The sequence below is a fragment of the Anabas testudineus genome, chromosome 21, assembly GCF_900324465.2.
Source record: "Anabas testudineus chromosome 21, fAnaTes1.2, whole genome shotgun sequence".
NCBI classification, from domain to species: Eukaryota; Metazoa; Chordata; class Actinopteri; order Anabantiformes; family Anabantidae; genus Anabas; species Anabas testudineus.
Genome location: NC_046629.1, coordinates 22696405 through 22713589, shown reverse-complemented (window position 1 = coordinate 22713589; position 17185 = coordinate 22696405). Strand labels below are relative to the sequence as shown.

Sequence of the window (17185 nt, the reverse complement as noted above, 5' to 3'; positions counted from 1 at the left end):
AAGAAAAATTATTCTAAATAAAGCTGCAATAAAAGAACAGAATCGTGACTCGTAAGAATATCTCTAGTTATTACAAATACTTGTTTGTTTGGAAGTTAAACCCACAATCTGGTCGTATGGCAGCTTTCTTATATAACCAAGTGTTAGACATGTGGTAAGCCTCTCATGTGGAAAGGTAAGGCAGACCCAGCTGTTTATTTGACACTCTCAGCTTAGCTCATTTGAAACGCGTGCAGCAGTGGGACATTTAAAAATGACTTTGTATGCCAGCGATAAGAGCAACTAATAGTAAGGGATGCAACCGTAAATCCAACCTCACCCAAGCTTTCTGTCTCTTTTTCCCTCTCGTTCAGTCGCTCCCTGTCCTCCTTTCAATTTCCATCTTTCAAAATCCCATTAGCAGCGATGGTGCACAGTCTAGTAGATATGTGTCAGCTAATACTCGTTTCCCTTCCCATGAAATAGACTTGTCTGGAGGAAAAGAGATCGGCGTGTAGTGTTCATAATGTCGTAATGTTACTTTGACTCTTCGCTCCTCAATCTGTGCATCAGTGTCAGAAAACAGGGTGCTTTGTTGGATCAGATGACATTTGTTATCGTTGAGGAAACAGTCTCACCACCACATCTATTTAGTCGCTTGTCTGAAACTTTTGATCAGATCACCTGATGTTCATCAGCATCTGCTGTTTATAGAATTGGACAGTCGATGTTCCTTTTTCAACTTTTGTTCTCATTTGTTTTATCAGCAATCCGACTTCTGAGAGTCGCTCTTGTTGATGTGAAACTGCCAAATCAGGGAAGAATTTACAGGATGAATGATCATCTCATCTGAAGAATATAGTCTTGAAATAAAAGATCTCTTAGTAGTAATACTGTCTTTTACAGTAAATGTCAAATCCAAATTTCCATATTTCCATACGTTTGACCATCTCATTAGCAAGCATCTTCCTGTGTTTGCACTATATGATCCTTCCCAGTGTTTACTAAAGCAACCACCTGACAGCAGTCTCATTAACCCTCTTGGCTCCTGAGGCCGAGAGACCAGACGTTAGAGTCTGCTGTCATTCCCAACAGTAAACAGGAGGCCTGCTGAGGTGCCAGTTCATGCTAAGTGATGGCACTGAGGCGTATATGGACATGATTTGATATCATGGCCTTCTGTTTTTTTGTATATTGTATTAGCTGCACATCATGCACAATATTACACTGTAGACATTTAGAATTGCGGCACCATGGTTTATTTTAGCCCATTGTTGACGTTTTTATTTTAACATCTGTCAGGTGAAGAAGCAAATTGACTCTTTTTTTAAATTATTTTAGTTGTTCTAATGTAGAAGTTGATAACAGGAATATGTCACAGTGATACAAATCTGGTTAAAGCTGATTAGCACAGGATGGTACCACTTTCGTTTCACATTAACCACTAGTCCAGTGCAGGGAGAAGCAGTTAAGCATTAGCTTAGCAAAGCAAAAACAAACTGAGCAGCATATTTATCCCAAAGGACAGAGCTCAGCCTAGGCAAGCACTCACAGAGCATTTTCTAACTCAGTTCACAAAGTGAACAGTATGACTTCCAGGAAGTCATTAAATAGAAAGGTGGGACAGGGTTTAATTGACACGTTGTTAAAATGTTGATGACATGTTTAATCACCGTTTTGTGCGAGTGCCTGCATTGCCTGAGCACTGGAGATGACAGGAGCCATATGTTTGGCTGATGATTTGAGAACGAGAATCAGCATAATAGTACATTATAAGAAGGGTGCCAGGCAGAAATCCATCCATCAGTTTAATATGTGGCACAACAGGGTCTCACAAGAAGTACACAAGAAGTCATCTGTTATCTCACTGTCTCCACAGTACTGATGCAGCAGAGCCGGCAGAACTGTTGCTTAGTTAGTAATGAAGCTGAGGATCTAGAGAAACTCCTAATAATGATAATAGTGTTAATGATGAATGAAGTGTTTTACTGCAATAACAACAAATAAAATTCATGAGAGCAATTACAATATTTAAATGATAAGAGAGGTCATGTGATAAACATGAGTTTCAAAGCAGAGATTTAAAGGAGGACACTGAGACACCAGAGGATCTCAGTCAGTGATAAGACTCACTGAACTAGCATTTGACAGATATGAGCCTGGTAATTCAAGCTTTTAGAAACAAGCAATACAATCTTAACCTCATCTGTACAATTCACAGGTAAGCAGTGAAGGGCAGCAAGGATTGGTGTGAAGTGATCCTTTCTCTTTTAAAGTGCGTGAAAAGCCTGGCAGCAGTGTTTTGTATCAGCTGTAAAATTTGAATGTTTCACCCGCTGAGACCAGAATAAAGAGCACGAGCAGGAGATAAAGGCATGGATGGCCTCTCTAGATCTGCAGATGAAAGGAATGAGCTGATCTTGTAAAAGTGTTTCAGTTGGACAATGCAGAATTGAACAACTCCAGTCACTTGACTGAGAAAGGATAGCAGCTCCGACTCGAGTACAATGCCCATGTTATGAGCCTCTTTTTTTAAGATTGTTAGATGGAGAACTGAGACTAGACGAGACACTGTTCCCGCTGCTGGTGCTGAGAGCAGTAGGTGTAATTATTACTGCTTCTGATTTGGAGTCACTGAGCTGTGGGGTGTTCTGGGCATGTTTAAACGTAAGATTTCAAACAAAGCTTTATAGGCTATTGTTATACTTTAGAGGCTTTAAGTTATTGTGATAAAACACGGGCAAGGCATGGTTAGAGTTTGAAAATTAAAATACAAACACAGATCTGTGAGGGGCCATTTTCTGTGCGAAAGTCTTGCTGGCGAACTCTGATGTGACGATGGCTGAGAAAGTCAACACGTCCTGCTCAGCGTCTGTGGCGGCGTGTATCAAGACGATTCTAGATATTGTGCTTCTGTGTGTAGTATCGTGTGTGTATAGTGTACAATATTGTATTGTATGGTTGATAACAGACATTCTAAAAGGTTCCTCTCATCTTCTATGTGCTCCTCTCCTTGTCTAATCATTTAAAAAAAAAAAAACAGGTTTATAAATCACTTCAATCCTTTACTGTCTACAGAGGTAGCAATTTTCCTCTTTTGCCAGTCCTTCTCTGCTCTCTCTCTCTCACTCTCCAGTGGCTCTCAAAATAAAATTGTGTGGTATCTCCTCTTTGTGACCCTTCATTTGGCAGACAAACAGGTAAAAAAAGAAAGCCTGTGCCTATCTCCCTTGCCATTTTGTTCTATTTTCTAATGCCAGTCTTTTCTCCTCAAACCTCTGCCCTTGTGCAGATACTAAAGGTTTTTATTGATCTCCCATGAACCCCTCCTGACTTCAGCCTGATCCTTCAAGCTATGCCTTTTCATGAAACACTGCACATTTAGTGTCCCGCATGTTCCAAGGTCACTGAAAATCTGTGGATTTAAAAGGAGGGAAGACAATGGAGGGCAGCCTTTGCAGACAGTGTGCATGAAGAGGTTTTTTTTTTCAACAGTAAAGGTGTCCTGCTGAGTTCTCTTATAAACAGAGTTTTGTAAACTTTAGTTTTGCTCATGATTGAGGTCTCACATATGTGTTGAGGCTATTTCCTTCATGTCTTGCAATGTCAGTTCTTTTTTTTACTCTGCAGTGCATAAGTGGATTTGTGGTTTTAATAATTCTGACCTGAAACATGAGCGTACACAAGGGTATTGACCTTGCAAAGTAATACAAAAGAGTGTTTCTATTGTAGAGGCTTAATTCTCTACTCCTCCATTCATTATGTAAAAAAATAAAACTAAATTAGCTTTCACTTTATTGCACTGAAAAATCTCATGCAGAGCTCAGTCTAAAGCGCACCTGTGAAACTTGTCCTAGCATTATAACACATTGAGATCATTTGAAGAGGAAGAGGTTGACCTGTTGTTCAGAGAAAACTGACAGTTTGCTATAGTGACTTTTGTTTTTATGACAGCATGCTTTAGTAATACAAGAAGCAGAGTGGGATTATTGTGTTTAATTACTGTTTGTTCGGTCTTGTTATGGGGATTTATTACCTTGACAACAACTACTCTTTCTGCTTCCATACTGAAATCACCTGTATACAATCAGTATTATATGTCCATAATTAAAAATCATTGTGCACATCGATACCTAGTACAATGAAATTACATCAAACATACAGTAAGATATATATTGATAATTTGAATCTAAATTCATTTGCAGTTTACAGTATACACTGCAGAGAAACTGCTAAATACATTTTTTGCTGAGGCCTGTGTTTTACCATCTTTCTACAAGATGGATATTCATCTTCCCAATGTATTATTTATGTGGAGGAGCTACATGTCTGACAGTGACTCCATGACTGGGACAGATGGTAATGGCAATGAAAGTGCTGGATAAAAAGGTATATCATTCAAAACCAGCTGCTTAACAGTCACACTAGCTCCAGCAGCTTCTTTTTGCAACTGCACACATTTTTCTCTATCAGCCCTGGTCTGACTTGGCTCACTCAGGAAACCAACCCTCACGATTCACATAGTGGGTCAGTTTAAGTAGCCCTCACTCTCTTCAGTAAAGTAACCCCAAAACACATAAGTGTCTCATGTGTCCACACAGGAACAAATCACCTCTCACAACCCTCTCTGTCTGTGCGGTTAGCAGCACTGGAATACTCTGATACTGGTACTAACACTCAGACATCACCATGCCCAACACCATCTGCATCAAGACTTAATCTAGAATCAGACTGATGGGAGCCAGGGGGCCTGTAATGCTGACTCATCCCCATAATTCAGCTCTGGTGTTTAGAAGTTTACTGTACATTTTATTGACAGTGCTTTCTAACCCTAAATTATAGATGGTCTGATTTATTTTAAAGGCACTATGTGCAGTCTTTATGTGACAGACAGTAGTTGTTGTGACACTTTAGGCCTGTACATGTTTATCACTCTCCTACCAATTCTGAACACAATTTTTCCCAAATTACGGGGGTTAGTGAAAATAGAAAGTTGAGATGTTAAATAAGTTGTAATAGTTGTTAAAAGAGACAAAACAATTGTTGTCTGAAAGCTTATTATAAAAATGTGCATGGGTTCTACTTGATAACTCTATGTCTATGTAGTTCATTCACCACTACTAAAATATAAAGGACCTGAATTGTTGCTCTTAAAAATATGAGTGAAAAAAAGAAAAATGTTTTAAAATGTAATTCTAAATTTGCCAATAATTTAATTAAACTTCCATTTTGGAGGCAGTTCCACTCCACTGATTCCATTCAGTCTTGAGTCTCTGCTTTGAGAGTTACTTTCCCCGGGCTTAGCTGACCGTCTGCTGCTGCTGCACTGACTTCAACGAATCAGCACTCTGCAGACATCTTTTTGTCGCAGCTAGATGTATTTTATTGAACCAAAGCTTATGTCATCAAAGTATCAGTATCAGGACAGCTTGTTGGTCAGACCCCATTTGTTCTGGTGCTGCAATGGCCCCAATACTGCACATAGTGTGTGCACCTCTTCTTAAAAAGCCCTCTCACTTGGGTATTCATATGGAGCTGAGCTATTATCCCCCTGCAGTCCTCAGAGACCCTGAATGGTCTCTGGCCCTGTGCATTTTAGCAGATCACTTTATGCCATGGCTCAAGTTACACGGTGGCTGTTCTTCGAAGTGCTCATCAGTATCCCTTTCACGGGCATATTGTTAACCAATTCAGTAAGCTCTGAGTGTTGGAGGGAGCTTTACACAGATTCAGTGGGAGAGCCAAGAGAAGAAGTCGCTGCATACTGCATCCTGCAGCCTGCATACTAACACACTGACATCTGGAAACAAAGGAAATGTCCACTGTTGGATGTGTTACCATGTTGCAGTATGATGAAGATGCATGATGCTCAAAGCCCCAGGGCAAGCTGCATCTCACCAATATCCTCCTTTATGTCTTCTCTGTGCCTATCTCCCTCTCAGCATCACTTTCATCTTAACAGACACCTGATCTTGTTCAAATATACCCACAAGCACTCACACCGTCTTTCTCTTAACACACATAGACTCACAAAGAGCCTAAGTGCACATGTACTGTACATACATACACTGCCCTCCAAAAGTATTGGAACAGTGAGGCCAGTTCCTTTATTTTTGCTGTAGACTGAAAACTGAATTTGGGTTTGACATCAAAGGGTGAATATAAGACAAAAGATCGACATTTCAGCTTTGTTTTGACAGTGTGTTTTAGGTCATTATCTTGCTGCATGATGAAATATCTCCCAATCAGTTCGGTAGTATCTTTCTTTAAATTGACATCCGTAGACGTCTGAGTTCATTTTGCTGTTGCCATCACGTGTTACATGAGGATTATTAAGCCTGTCCCAATGTAATAGGACACAGCTTGGCAACAAAACATACCTGTCAGTCACATGTTCCAATACTTTTGCTCACATGAAAAATAGGTGCGTTCAAACGAAAGATGCTATCTTCTAAGTTGTGTATCAGATCCAGACGTAAACAGCTAGATATGAAAGCTGAAATCTTGATCTTTTATGATCTTTTAATGTCAAACCTAAATGTTTTCAGTCTACAGCAAAAATAAAGAAACTGGCCTCACTGTTCCAATACTTTTGGAGGGTATGTGTATATGCAATACAATACAAGTTCAGTTGATGTCTGTGGCAGTGTAAGCCTCTAGTTAATAACTGTTTGTTCTTCTCCACAGATGCTGGCTCAGGATCAGGAGACGATGGTAAGATTACTCACCTCCTCCTACCTCTTAGTCCACACGTGCTTATTTTTAATATTTCTGAGTCCTCCTGTTTCTAGCTTTTTCTGTACCTTACTCAGCTTTGCAACTAATACATAATGATGAGTTCATAGGAGTTCAAATTAACTTTTGTGCAAATTCGTTGATGTGAATGTTGATTATATTCTTGACAGATCAAATCATTAATGTGAGCTTAATGAATTCACACTGCAAATTTGCATTGCTTAGTATGGAAATAGTTTATTTTTCGCTCTACAGCTGGACTCAATAACCCTGCAAACTGCAAATTAGGTGTGTTGTTAAAATTGACAAATGTTTAGCTGTTTGCAGCGAATAAATCAAGCAAGAACAATTTAAACAGCTCAACACGACTAATGTTTCAAATGGTACCTCCAAATTCAACACAAAGTGCTAATTTCAATGACTACTGGAGTCTCAAACCTATTCAAGTGTCCTACAACCTGGTACTATGACCTGGTGCAAATATGATGCATAGCCGGACACCAGCTAGTGTAGGTAGTGTAGCTGTGTTCCTTTAACAGTGAATGTTCGATATTTCTAACATGCGATCAAGCATGACGATCAACAAACCCCAAGCCAGTCCAGGTACTTGATGTGGTCTGTCTCAGGCTCAGCAGGTGCAATGAATCAAGCACTTTATTTGTTGCATCAGCTTTACTTGAGCTTGCTTGAATACCTGATTTGCAAGTGTGTGCTCTATACAGGGGGTTGGATAACAGACTGCCATAGTCGTTAAAAGTGTAGCATTCTGTGTTGAATTTGTTGGATCCACTTCTATTGTTGGTGTTTGATATGCTATAAACAGCTATAAGTTCGCAAATTTTGCCAATACAACTAATTTGCAAGAGGATCATTTTGAGAGCTGTATTGCTGTATACTCCATCATTGCATTAGCGATTGCTTAGGTTGCATTATGTGCTTCTCTATAAATTCAATTATCAACAGAATAATTGCCCAGTGGTGCTTTGACTTGTGTTTCTATGTAGTGATAGTCACTCACTTCTTCCAGCTTTATATTTTCTGATATGTTGATGATGATGTTAAATATGTGGCATTTCATTTCTTTGCTATTTGAAAATTGCATTCTCTTGAAAAACAGCATCAAAGCTAAACAACTACTTGTTCAGCTCAAGGTTACCTTTAGCTTTCTTGTCATTTTGTCAGTTTCACCATACCTGCTGGGAATGTGAATAGCCATGTGTTTGCTAACACATCCACCCATCAACTGTGTAACTTGAAAATATGTGAATATTTTGTTGCTGATTGATCATGCTTCCCCCTAGTGGCCATTTATTTTTACCTACATCCTTTATTCAGCTTTAGAATTTAAACGTTCCATGTTTAATGATAAAAGATAGGCAACAAAAGAGCTACCTTTGGTCATCTAGCACAGCTGACATTAGGATGTTTGGGAATCACCAAGTGGCAATGTCTAACCCCCTTCCTTCTAGTGGTATATCAGGAGATGCAGATGGCTCTTTGACATGGTAGCAGTCCAATATGTCAATTGGAAAACAGTAAAATAAACTTAAATAAAAATGTTGTTTGCATACAGCTGCTGCGATGAATGATACTGCCACTAAACATACTGTGATGAGTTTTCAGTTCCAGTCATTTGCAAGTCTCTGCAAGCTTATTTTCATACCATCATGAAAGGGAATTATTTATATTTTTTAAATGTGTTGTGCTTTGGAAAGTTTGGAAGATTTTTAATAGAACAAGTGCCATCTTTTGATCGCAAATCTCAAACAGATTAATTTAATAAAGGTTTTATATTTGTTGTACATACTACAAACTCACACAAACAGTATGTGTAATGTCTGTGTAATTCTCCTACTGAAAAGACGGTCTGGCTGGTTTCAAAAAGACTAGTGCGTTGAAGCCTGTAGAGTGTGTGTGTGTGTGTTGGTGTGTGTGTTGGTGTGTGTGTGTTTAGGGAACATTGTTCTCTCCACTTCCCTCGCTTAGCGTTACAGTTTCTCCTCTCACATCCGTTAATGAAAGGGAGAAACAGTGGCTGTTTTCTCAGAATGGGTGTGTGGACAACACTGCAATTAATAAACAGTGGAGCTGAAAGAAGATGCAAGTTTGGAGGCGGTGATAAGTGCGAGTTTATTGTAATAAGATGGAAAAGAGCTTAGGGCTGTGAGTGACTTTTTATGAATAACTTTTGTGAGTAAACAATCATGTAAAACCTCCAGCTGATTAATAATGTGTCATTCAACTAAGACTCTAATTTGTTGCCTAATTGACTAACAAGTCTCAGCTCTAACATCAGCGCAGACGGCACACATCCGAGCTCATCTGTCACTGTATGTTTGCACGCAGGCATATATTTACACTCGTCCGTCTTGTCTGTCTCGTCTCAGTCTGTGCTCCTGTGTGTTTACCCGTGCAGTTCCTTCATTAACTCTCATGCATGGAGCTTCACCAAGCATATATGAAAGAGAGATTGGAAAAGAGATTAGTCCCCCCTAAAAAAAAAAACAACAACACAGTGGACAGACAGATGACAGAGAGGAAATGAAACTGGTGCTAGGTCAACCAGAGAGAGAGAGAGACAGGGTTGGGGATGGACAAAGAAATGGCCTGGGGAAAGTCACAAAATAGATAGCAGGGCTGTGGAAACATAAGACGAGTAATACAGACATGGGGAGAGAGACGAGGGCAGACAGCGATAAGAAACAGGGGGAGGAACAAAATGGCACAAACATTTTCATGTATGTCCTCTGAATGCAATATTCAGAACATTATATTCAACCTAATTATATAAAGAACATCCATGAGACACAGCAGGCCCACCCAAAACATGCACATGCTCATTAGCACTGTGCTCTGTTTCACAGAATGCCACGTGTGCTGGATCCAGCCCGAGCTGTGTTGTGTTGAAACTCTTATTCCCAGAAGGAACCAGAATAATTTCTCTGCACCTGTAAAAAAAGGAAAGCGTTTAGTGGAATAGACAAGCAGAATAACAACAGCAAGAAAGAGAGCAAAATATACACCAGACTACAAAACTAAAAGATCAACAGAAAAAAATAAGCAAAATGCATCCTCTCTGAAAAGCACTACCACAAAACATGTCTTTGCAGAAGCTCACACGTCATAATATATTTTATGACATGTACAGTGACAAAACCGCCCGGCGTGCTTTATCAGTGTCAGTGGCATAAACACTGGTGGTTTTGTCTCCATACAGGACAGTGTTCATATGCACAGCTGCAGCTGGCAGCACGCCCTGTGCGACCACACCATCATCAGCAAACAGTAGTCTGGTGTTCCAATGTGATTTTGTTAAGGCAAGTTTTTCTATTTAAAAGCCTAATTATTAATCATGGAAAATCATTTTGCAGGTTTATAATTTCATGGACAACAAGGATATTTGTAAGTGAACCCAAACTTTTGAACTCCAGTGACTAAAAGAGCAGGAAACTGAGACGAATTGTGGCCTGTTTAATGTCCAAAATAAGAGAGAGGTTGGAGAAGCTGTCATAATGACATACTTTATTGACCCCCTTGGGGAGACTAGTGTTGGACAACTGCCAGACAATAAATGACAGTGCTTCTGCAGTTTTGGCCAAGGACACCTTGACATGTAGTTGGGAGGAACCAGGAGTTGAACCCCTGACCTTGGGCTTTAGAGCAACATGCACAACCAACTGAGCTACTGTCACATCAAAGAGAGAGCCCGGACTAACTGACACAGGATCATGTCTCAGATCTTTCAAAACTAACTATACTGAGCTAAAAAATGACAAAACCTGTTATAACACAGACCCATTGTGTTACATGCACAAATTCTCCATTGAAATCAAATGACTTTCAATTATCAAAATGTTATACATCATGAAAAACTTATATAATACTAGAAACATTTATGCCCTTCAAAATAAAAGTCTGATAAAAATTGAAAATGCCCTGTGTATTAAATAGTATAACAACATAGACAAATTGCTAGTGTCACAGCAGAACCAGAAGTAAAAATGGACAAATAGGGGAAAGATGGCAAGTTTACTCTCATCATTATGTGAGTTTGTCGCCTTCTTACAAGCAAAAAAGGTTTACTCTCTGAAAGCACATTATGAATTCTTCCATTACCAGATCTGTGTGGTTTAAAGTACAAGTTTCAGAACTGCCCTTATTCTGAAACAATTTGACCAATTGATGATTCAGGAAATAAAGTTAGAATTAAGAAAATATAGTTCAGGGACAGAAAGGGTATATGTGCACTATGGGCTTTGAGGGCAGAGGAGAGGTTAAGGACAAAAAGAGGAGATACACAAACAGACCGAATAACGAAAGAATCATAGCTGAGGTCAGAATAGATGTAGAGATACAGCAGAAAAGATGGAAGGGAAGGAGGAGGGGAGCTGGCAGAGGTAGAGGAAGAGGCTGCTGGTGTTTTATGAGCAGAGGGGAAGGTTAAAGAAAGTGGTTGTAAAAGGAGAGTCGGACTCCTGTTGAGGAAACCAGCAGTGAAAAATCAAATATATTTTAATGGGCAATGATAAATCTACACACATAAAACACGGGTCAGCTGGGTAGTTGCCAGTTTCAGTGGCTGGATATGTGTGAATGTGTGTGTGTGTGTGTGAAGAGTGCAGAGCATGTGTGCATTCATGCTTTTGAGAGTGTGCTCACTTGTATGTTTGTGTTTTTTCATCTGATAAGCGAGAACACAAGTCGACTGTGCAGGGAGATACCCTCAGGACACGAGTCTGGTCACATGGCCCCTTTGGTCAGAATTAGACATTTGTCCAAATCAAATTGCACAGTGGAGAAATTGAATTTCACTCATATGATGGAAGGACAAGGGCCAAGCAAAGCCTTAAACCTAAAAAGATTTCTATGAGCTACAGTATATCAACAATTCCTGTCTAAGTTTATCTAAACAACACTACTAAGTATTTGGCCGTGCTAGCAGCTCTGTGAAACTGAAATACTTGATATCACATGTTAAAACTGTGCCTTATGAATAGCTTATATTGAGAGTTTTACCACTTTGTTTCAGACTGAAATACACAGGCAAGAAAACATTTGAAACACCAAGACATTTTTACATTAAAATATGAAAAGATTAATACCAAAACATATGTAACATCATCAGATAAACCATGAAAAACTTTAAAGATGATCTTTTACTAATAAACTATCATTTGCTATAAACAGTGTAAAATGCTTTACATCTATCTTTTTATTTCCAGAAATTCACCCGTGGATTGGCTTAAATCGATCATGTCTGCCCTCTTAGGTATTAAAACATTAAAACAGGTTTATGTCCAGTAAACCATCAGTTTGAGTTTAGATTTGGCTCTTCCTCCACAGGGAGAGTGACTAAAACTGCTGCTAAAACTAAGAAGCAGCTTCTTTAGAAACTCGCCAGTCTATACTTGTCTAGAGAAGAGAAGGTTTTTCTCTACAAGATATAATCAGGACAGAAGACACAGTGGAAAGACCCAATTACACATCTGTCCAAGAAGACAAGGACTTACGAGGGTCCTCCTTGAGAAAACACGTGCCTCACTGCCCCTGAATTGGTTGCATCACTGAGTAAGACCAGAGAGAAACCAGTCTGCACAGACACTGTCCACACAAGTCTCCAGTCAGCTGGACTCATGGGAAGAGAGGTTGACAAATCTGAACAACAACAAGATGTACACACAGTTGACTTGGAACTTGGAACACAAGTCTTGTGGACTGATGAGTCCAAGTTTGAGGTGTTTGGAGCCAAGAAGAAGAAGACACAAAGATGTGCATCATGTGCAAGGCATCCTCAATCAACCAATCAATCACCAACGTTCAACAGGACAGCAACTTGCACTATAATCCTTCCAAAACTGTAAATGCATTTCAGTCTGAAGCACGAATGTCAACCGTGGCGCGGCATTAAGTAAGAAGTCAGGGGATCACAAAGGACAGAAATCCTTCTGTACAGAGCCCCTATCTGTACAGAATGGTGCCAATTCATCTTGTATTTGTTGAGATGTTTCACAGCATGACTAAAAATGTTGACCTGCAGGTGATTGAAGGAAACTCAGGAAGACGTGGTCACTAAATACTTAATTTATTTTTAATCATTAGGTTTAATTATTATCTAATATTATTATACTCTATCTTTCCAAATCCAAATGTAGATTCGATTTTTGGTTTTTCAATTCGATATAAAATATCTATTTTTTGGAAATTCCTCCAGGAGTAATTTAAACAGTTGCTAAGAACATTGCTTTCGGAGCCAGCAGGACACTCCTGCCTCAGTTGCAAAGTCAAAGATTTAAGCTCTGTTATGCTCTGCGGGCTACTGGCGTTAAAGTGACCTAATTTCACTACAGTTTCGACAGGAAACTCTTATCTAAATTAAGTGCTTTGTCAAGGTCAAAACAGTGTCCCGTAACTTATCAGAGCCATTTTTCTGTTTGAATAGTAAAAAAAGCGAGTCTATTATGAGTCCTCAGCAGCAGCGAGAGAGCATCAGGGCTGTCTGCACTCTAATTACCTGTATTTATGGGGCATTCTTCTAAGTGTCTATTTAAGTCAACCACCTGATCTTCTTTGTATCTATTTCTAATTACTGTAATGTCTAAACTTTGTGTAGGCTGAGACCTTCAGTACTGTCAAGTACTGTGAAGAAAACACTGAATCTCTGGATAGGTAGTGATATTTGATTTGTATTTGTATATGCACAAGTCTCAACTCTTTATTTTCCATTCACTTTTCTGAATGTTGACTAAAGAAAAGATAAACACTGCACTTGGCTTAATTGAAATACAATAGCCTGATTGGGGTAATTAATCTAATGATCAGACCCACAACACTATGGATTTGCAAGCACTTCATTAATTTGAATTAAGGCCAAGGCTCCACTATGGTGCAATTATGAATTCAATTTCAATTGATCTCCCTCGGTTGGTATTCAGCAATGCACAAAATGATTTTATGAGGTAGCACTCCACACTTCATCATTTTATCGACTCTCGAAATATTGTGGAGCAACATATTCAATCAAAATTTATGTAGGGACTTGAAACAGTTTTTTACTCAAACCTAATATTAACAATATTAACATTAATGAAGAGTAATGAAGAATAATCTCTGCTGTGCTCAGACTTTTACAAGGAGTGGAATGCGGAAACACGTGGCCAGAAAATGACTTTATTTGCCTGCTCTGACTTTGAAAACTACAAGAAGAATAGACTAGACTAGAATAGAATAGAATAGAATAGAATAGAATAGAATAGGGACGTGATGAGGTAAAATAGCCGGCTGACCTGCGGTTCCCCCAGTGATTGTTATATCCATCCATTCCTGCTTTAGCAACCGTTACAGTGACGAGCTGCAGCCCCAGTCACACTGCTATTGCTATGGTAACCAAGTTAGAGGTTTAGGGAAGTGAGTAATCTAATCTTCCCACTTTGTGGCATAGAGATAAGGCTCGCCACCGCCAGCCCACCCATGCATGTGTGTGAGTTCTTGTATTTCTCATGTTGTGGGGACATAAATCCGTTTACGCAGTCACAGTGTGGGGACTCGCCTTCCTTATGTCGACATAAGGTGATCCCCTCAAATTTAAATCAATATTAGTGGGAAATACATTTTAGTGGGAAGTCTTGCTTTAAGGTTGAGGTTTGGGTGAGAGTAGGAAAGTAGTGACTATGCTTAAGGTCTCCAGGTAATGAACGCCAGTCAATGTAATGTCCTCTAAAGTGATAGAAATACAACAGTGTGTGTGTGTGTGTGTGTGTGTGTGTGTGTGTGTGTGTGTGTGTGTGTGTTTGCATGTCCTATTTGGTCATTCTATGCTGCATGTACTCACCCACAAAGACACACACACACACACACACAAACCTATCTAGCCAATATGTTCCACTCTAATAGGCAGGTGAAAGCCGAAGGGCAGAAAGGCTTCTAGCCTTGTTGAAAAGTCTGAACCTTACTGAACTTGACATTCTGCACCAATATCCTCAATATTAAAGAAAAGCTCCACTGTTTTTATTGCAAAGCTTCGGTGAGTCTTTACTGTAAACAGAGAAGTTTGACTTGCTTCAGTATTTTCCGCAGTGTCAGGTCATCACGGGAAGAAACTGGGACATTTTGCAGTGATGATGGGTTGAATATCACCTTACCATCCACCTGACTGACTGACTGCTCATAACTGTGCTGATCAGCCCCAGAAGAATTATAAAATATACTGCGCTTTGTTGGAACTGTATGTAGCATTATACTGTTGAGCCGAAGAAGACTTATGAACATTCACAATGAAGACGAAACAATGAAGGCTGATTCCAGAGTCTCATGATCACTCCAAATATAGATTAATCTTTGAGATGGATTATAGGCTGCATGAGCAAATACACTGGAGTAAATTAATCACCAGTAGTACTGACTAGAAAGTAGAGGTGTGGACTTTAATGTGGTCAATACAGTCACTTTGGAAAGTTTAAAAAAACCTGCAATTCTTGAATTGTAAGCAGTTTTTGATCTGGAAAAAATCAATTATTGTGTTTAATTGTACAATTATATACAGTACTAGTACAAAAATTAAAAACTGAAAACATTGAGTTAAATTAAAATTTTAAATGATGTAAAATTTTAAAGGATGTAACCACATTTAGAATCTGCAAAAAAAAAAAAGTCATGTGAATTTAAATATGTGCTATGCCTAGACGTATTGCATATAAGCATAATAGTTTACTTAATAGTAATTGACTGTGGTCCAGACGGCTACAAATGGCTAACGCAGGTGTTCATTCAAAGCTGGTGTAGCAGTATAGAGTGGAACAGAGGCTTTGGTTTAACACCATGTTGTACAACAGAGCTTGTTATGGCTAAAATTATATGTTTTTAGACAGAAAGGATTCTGTGTGTTAAAAACACATATTTTCACTCCAGCAGCTTTTTGTGTGGTAAAGATAACCCTGGCGAAGGTACCTCATTTAAAATGAGTGTACTCTAAAAAATACTGTTTATATTGGTATGTCAGTGTCTTTGTAGAAACGTATCACACAGGTGCTTGACATTTCACTCCATTTATATTCACATTCATAGTCTGTAGCATGATGCTTATACAGACAGTATCATCTCTCACAGAACACAGATCATGGAAGGGAAGTATATCGAAAGTTTTAATGCACATCAAGATAGTTCCTACATTAAATCATATCTAGCTCACAATCTCTCAAAGCATATGTTCGGGTAGAGCACATGAGCAAGGCTTGGCCGATAAGCCTTTATTTTGGCACGGGGATAACATTGTAATCTAGACCAAGAGGAATAGGATCTGCAAATGAGATAGAAGCAAAGTCATTATATCCCTTCATCCACACACTTTCTCTCTCTCGCCCGCTCTCCTTTTCCATCTTTCACCTCGGTTGCTTTTGCTTTTCCTTCGTCTCTCCATGGGAATGTATCCAATCACACCGCTCCAAAATTATTATTAAAAATTCCATTGCCTGTGTGCATGCATGTGTGTGTGTGTGTGTGTGTGCGCGCAGCAGGGGGCTCTGAATAAGATGAGTTCAGGTGGGGCGGCGGGGAGGTTCAGACAGTATCTGGTGTGAGAAGGGAATGTAAGCGGTGAGTGGCAGCCGCCGTGTGTCGGAGCTATCAGTGGAGGTGGGTGAAAAGTGGGATGAAAGGCTGATGAGAATAGCAGGTCACCTTTGGGCCAGCCCTCACTCTCAGCAGCATCAGGGATTTTATTGTCATATATTTTTTGTCATTCTGAAAATAATAGAAGAGGGCTGAGAGCGGCACAGGAGGGGTGGGGGGGGATTGTGCCAAATCAGGGCCCATGGAAAGGAAGGGAGGAGTGGATATGGGATAGCGGGATAGGAGGATTGGACTTTTTTTTTTCTGTAATAGCAGGGACTGACTGGGATTAAGACAGGGAGCAGGGGAATCGGGTGGCCACTTCAGGAAAGAACTAGAGCTGTGTGGGGTGTGTGAGAGAGAGTAGTGGTTTCACAGTCAGATTTTAAATGGCTTCTATTGTGAGCTGCCGCCTCCAGTTTGGGTATAATCTACCAGTCAGCAGTTGTGAACCGTCATATCTGACTTGAGAAGAATAGAGTGTAAAAGTGCACATATAGCATCAGCTGCTCATAACGTCACCACACACAGTGCATAATAAAACAAGTGACAGCTTGTATCTTGATCTGGAAAAGCTGGCACACTATGTATATATGAGGGATATTCAGTTATACTGTGCCACAACCATCTGCTGTATATGCAGCCTTCCAGTGTAACTGTCATGGCTGTAAAGAGTGTACTCAGGCAAACAGGATGTCCCAGATAACTGAAGGATCATAATCCTTCATGCAGCAGCAGAGGAGACATCCACCCGCCCTTTGGTCCTTCCCTGGGGATTTTAGGTCATTCCTTCTTATGTAAGCCTGATAAAAACATTTCTAATGGCACAATAAAGCTCATCCCAGCTCAGTTTCTCTGTCGGGATTTA

General features: G+C 39.6%; 1 protein-coding gene across 1 annotated transcript in view; it reads left to right on the top strand.

The window, feature by feature from the left end:
- tmeff2a (transmembrane protein with EGF-like and two follistatin-like domains 2a) overlaps positions 1–17185 on the top strand; it is an 86180-nt gene that overhangs the window by 37053 nt on the left and 31942 nt on the right. Inside the window, exon 4 of the mRNA XM_026376824.1 lies at positions 6667–6693. Within this exon, the coding sequence (XP_026232609.1) occupies positions 6667–6693 (27 nt within the window). The remainder of the gene's footprint in view (positions 1–6666; positions 6694–17185) is intronic.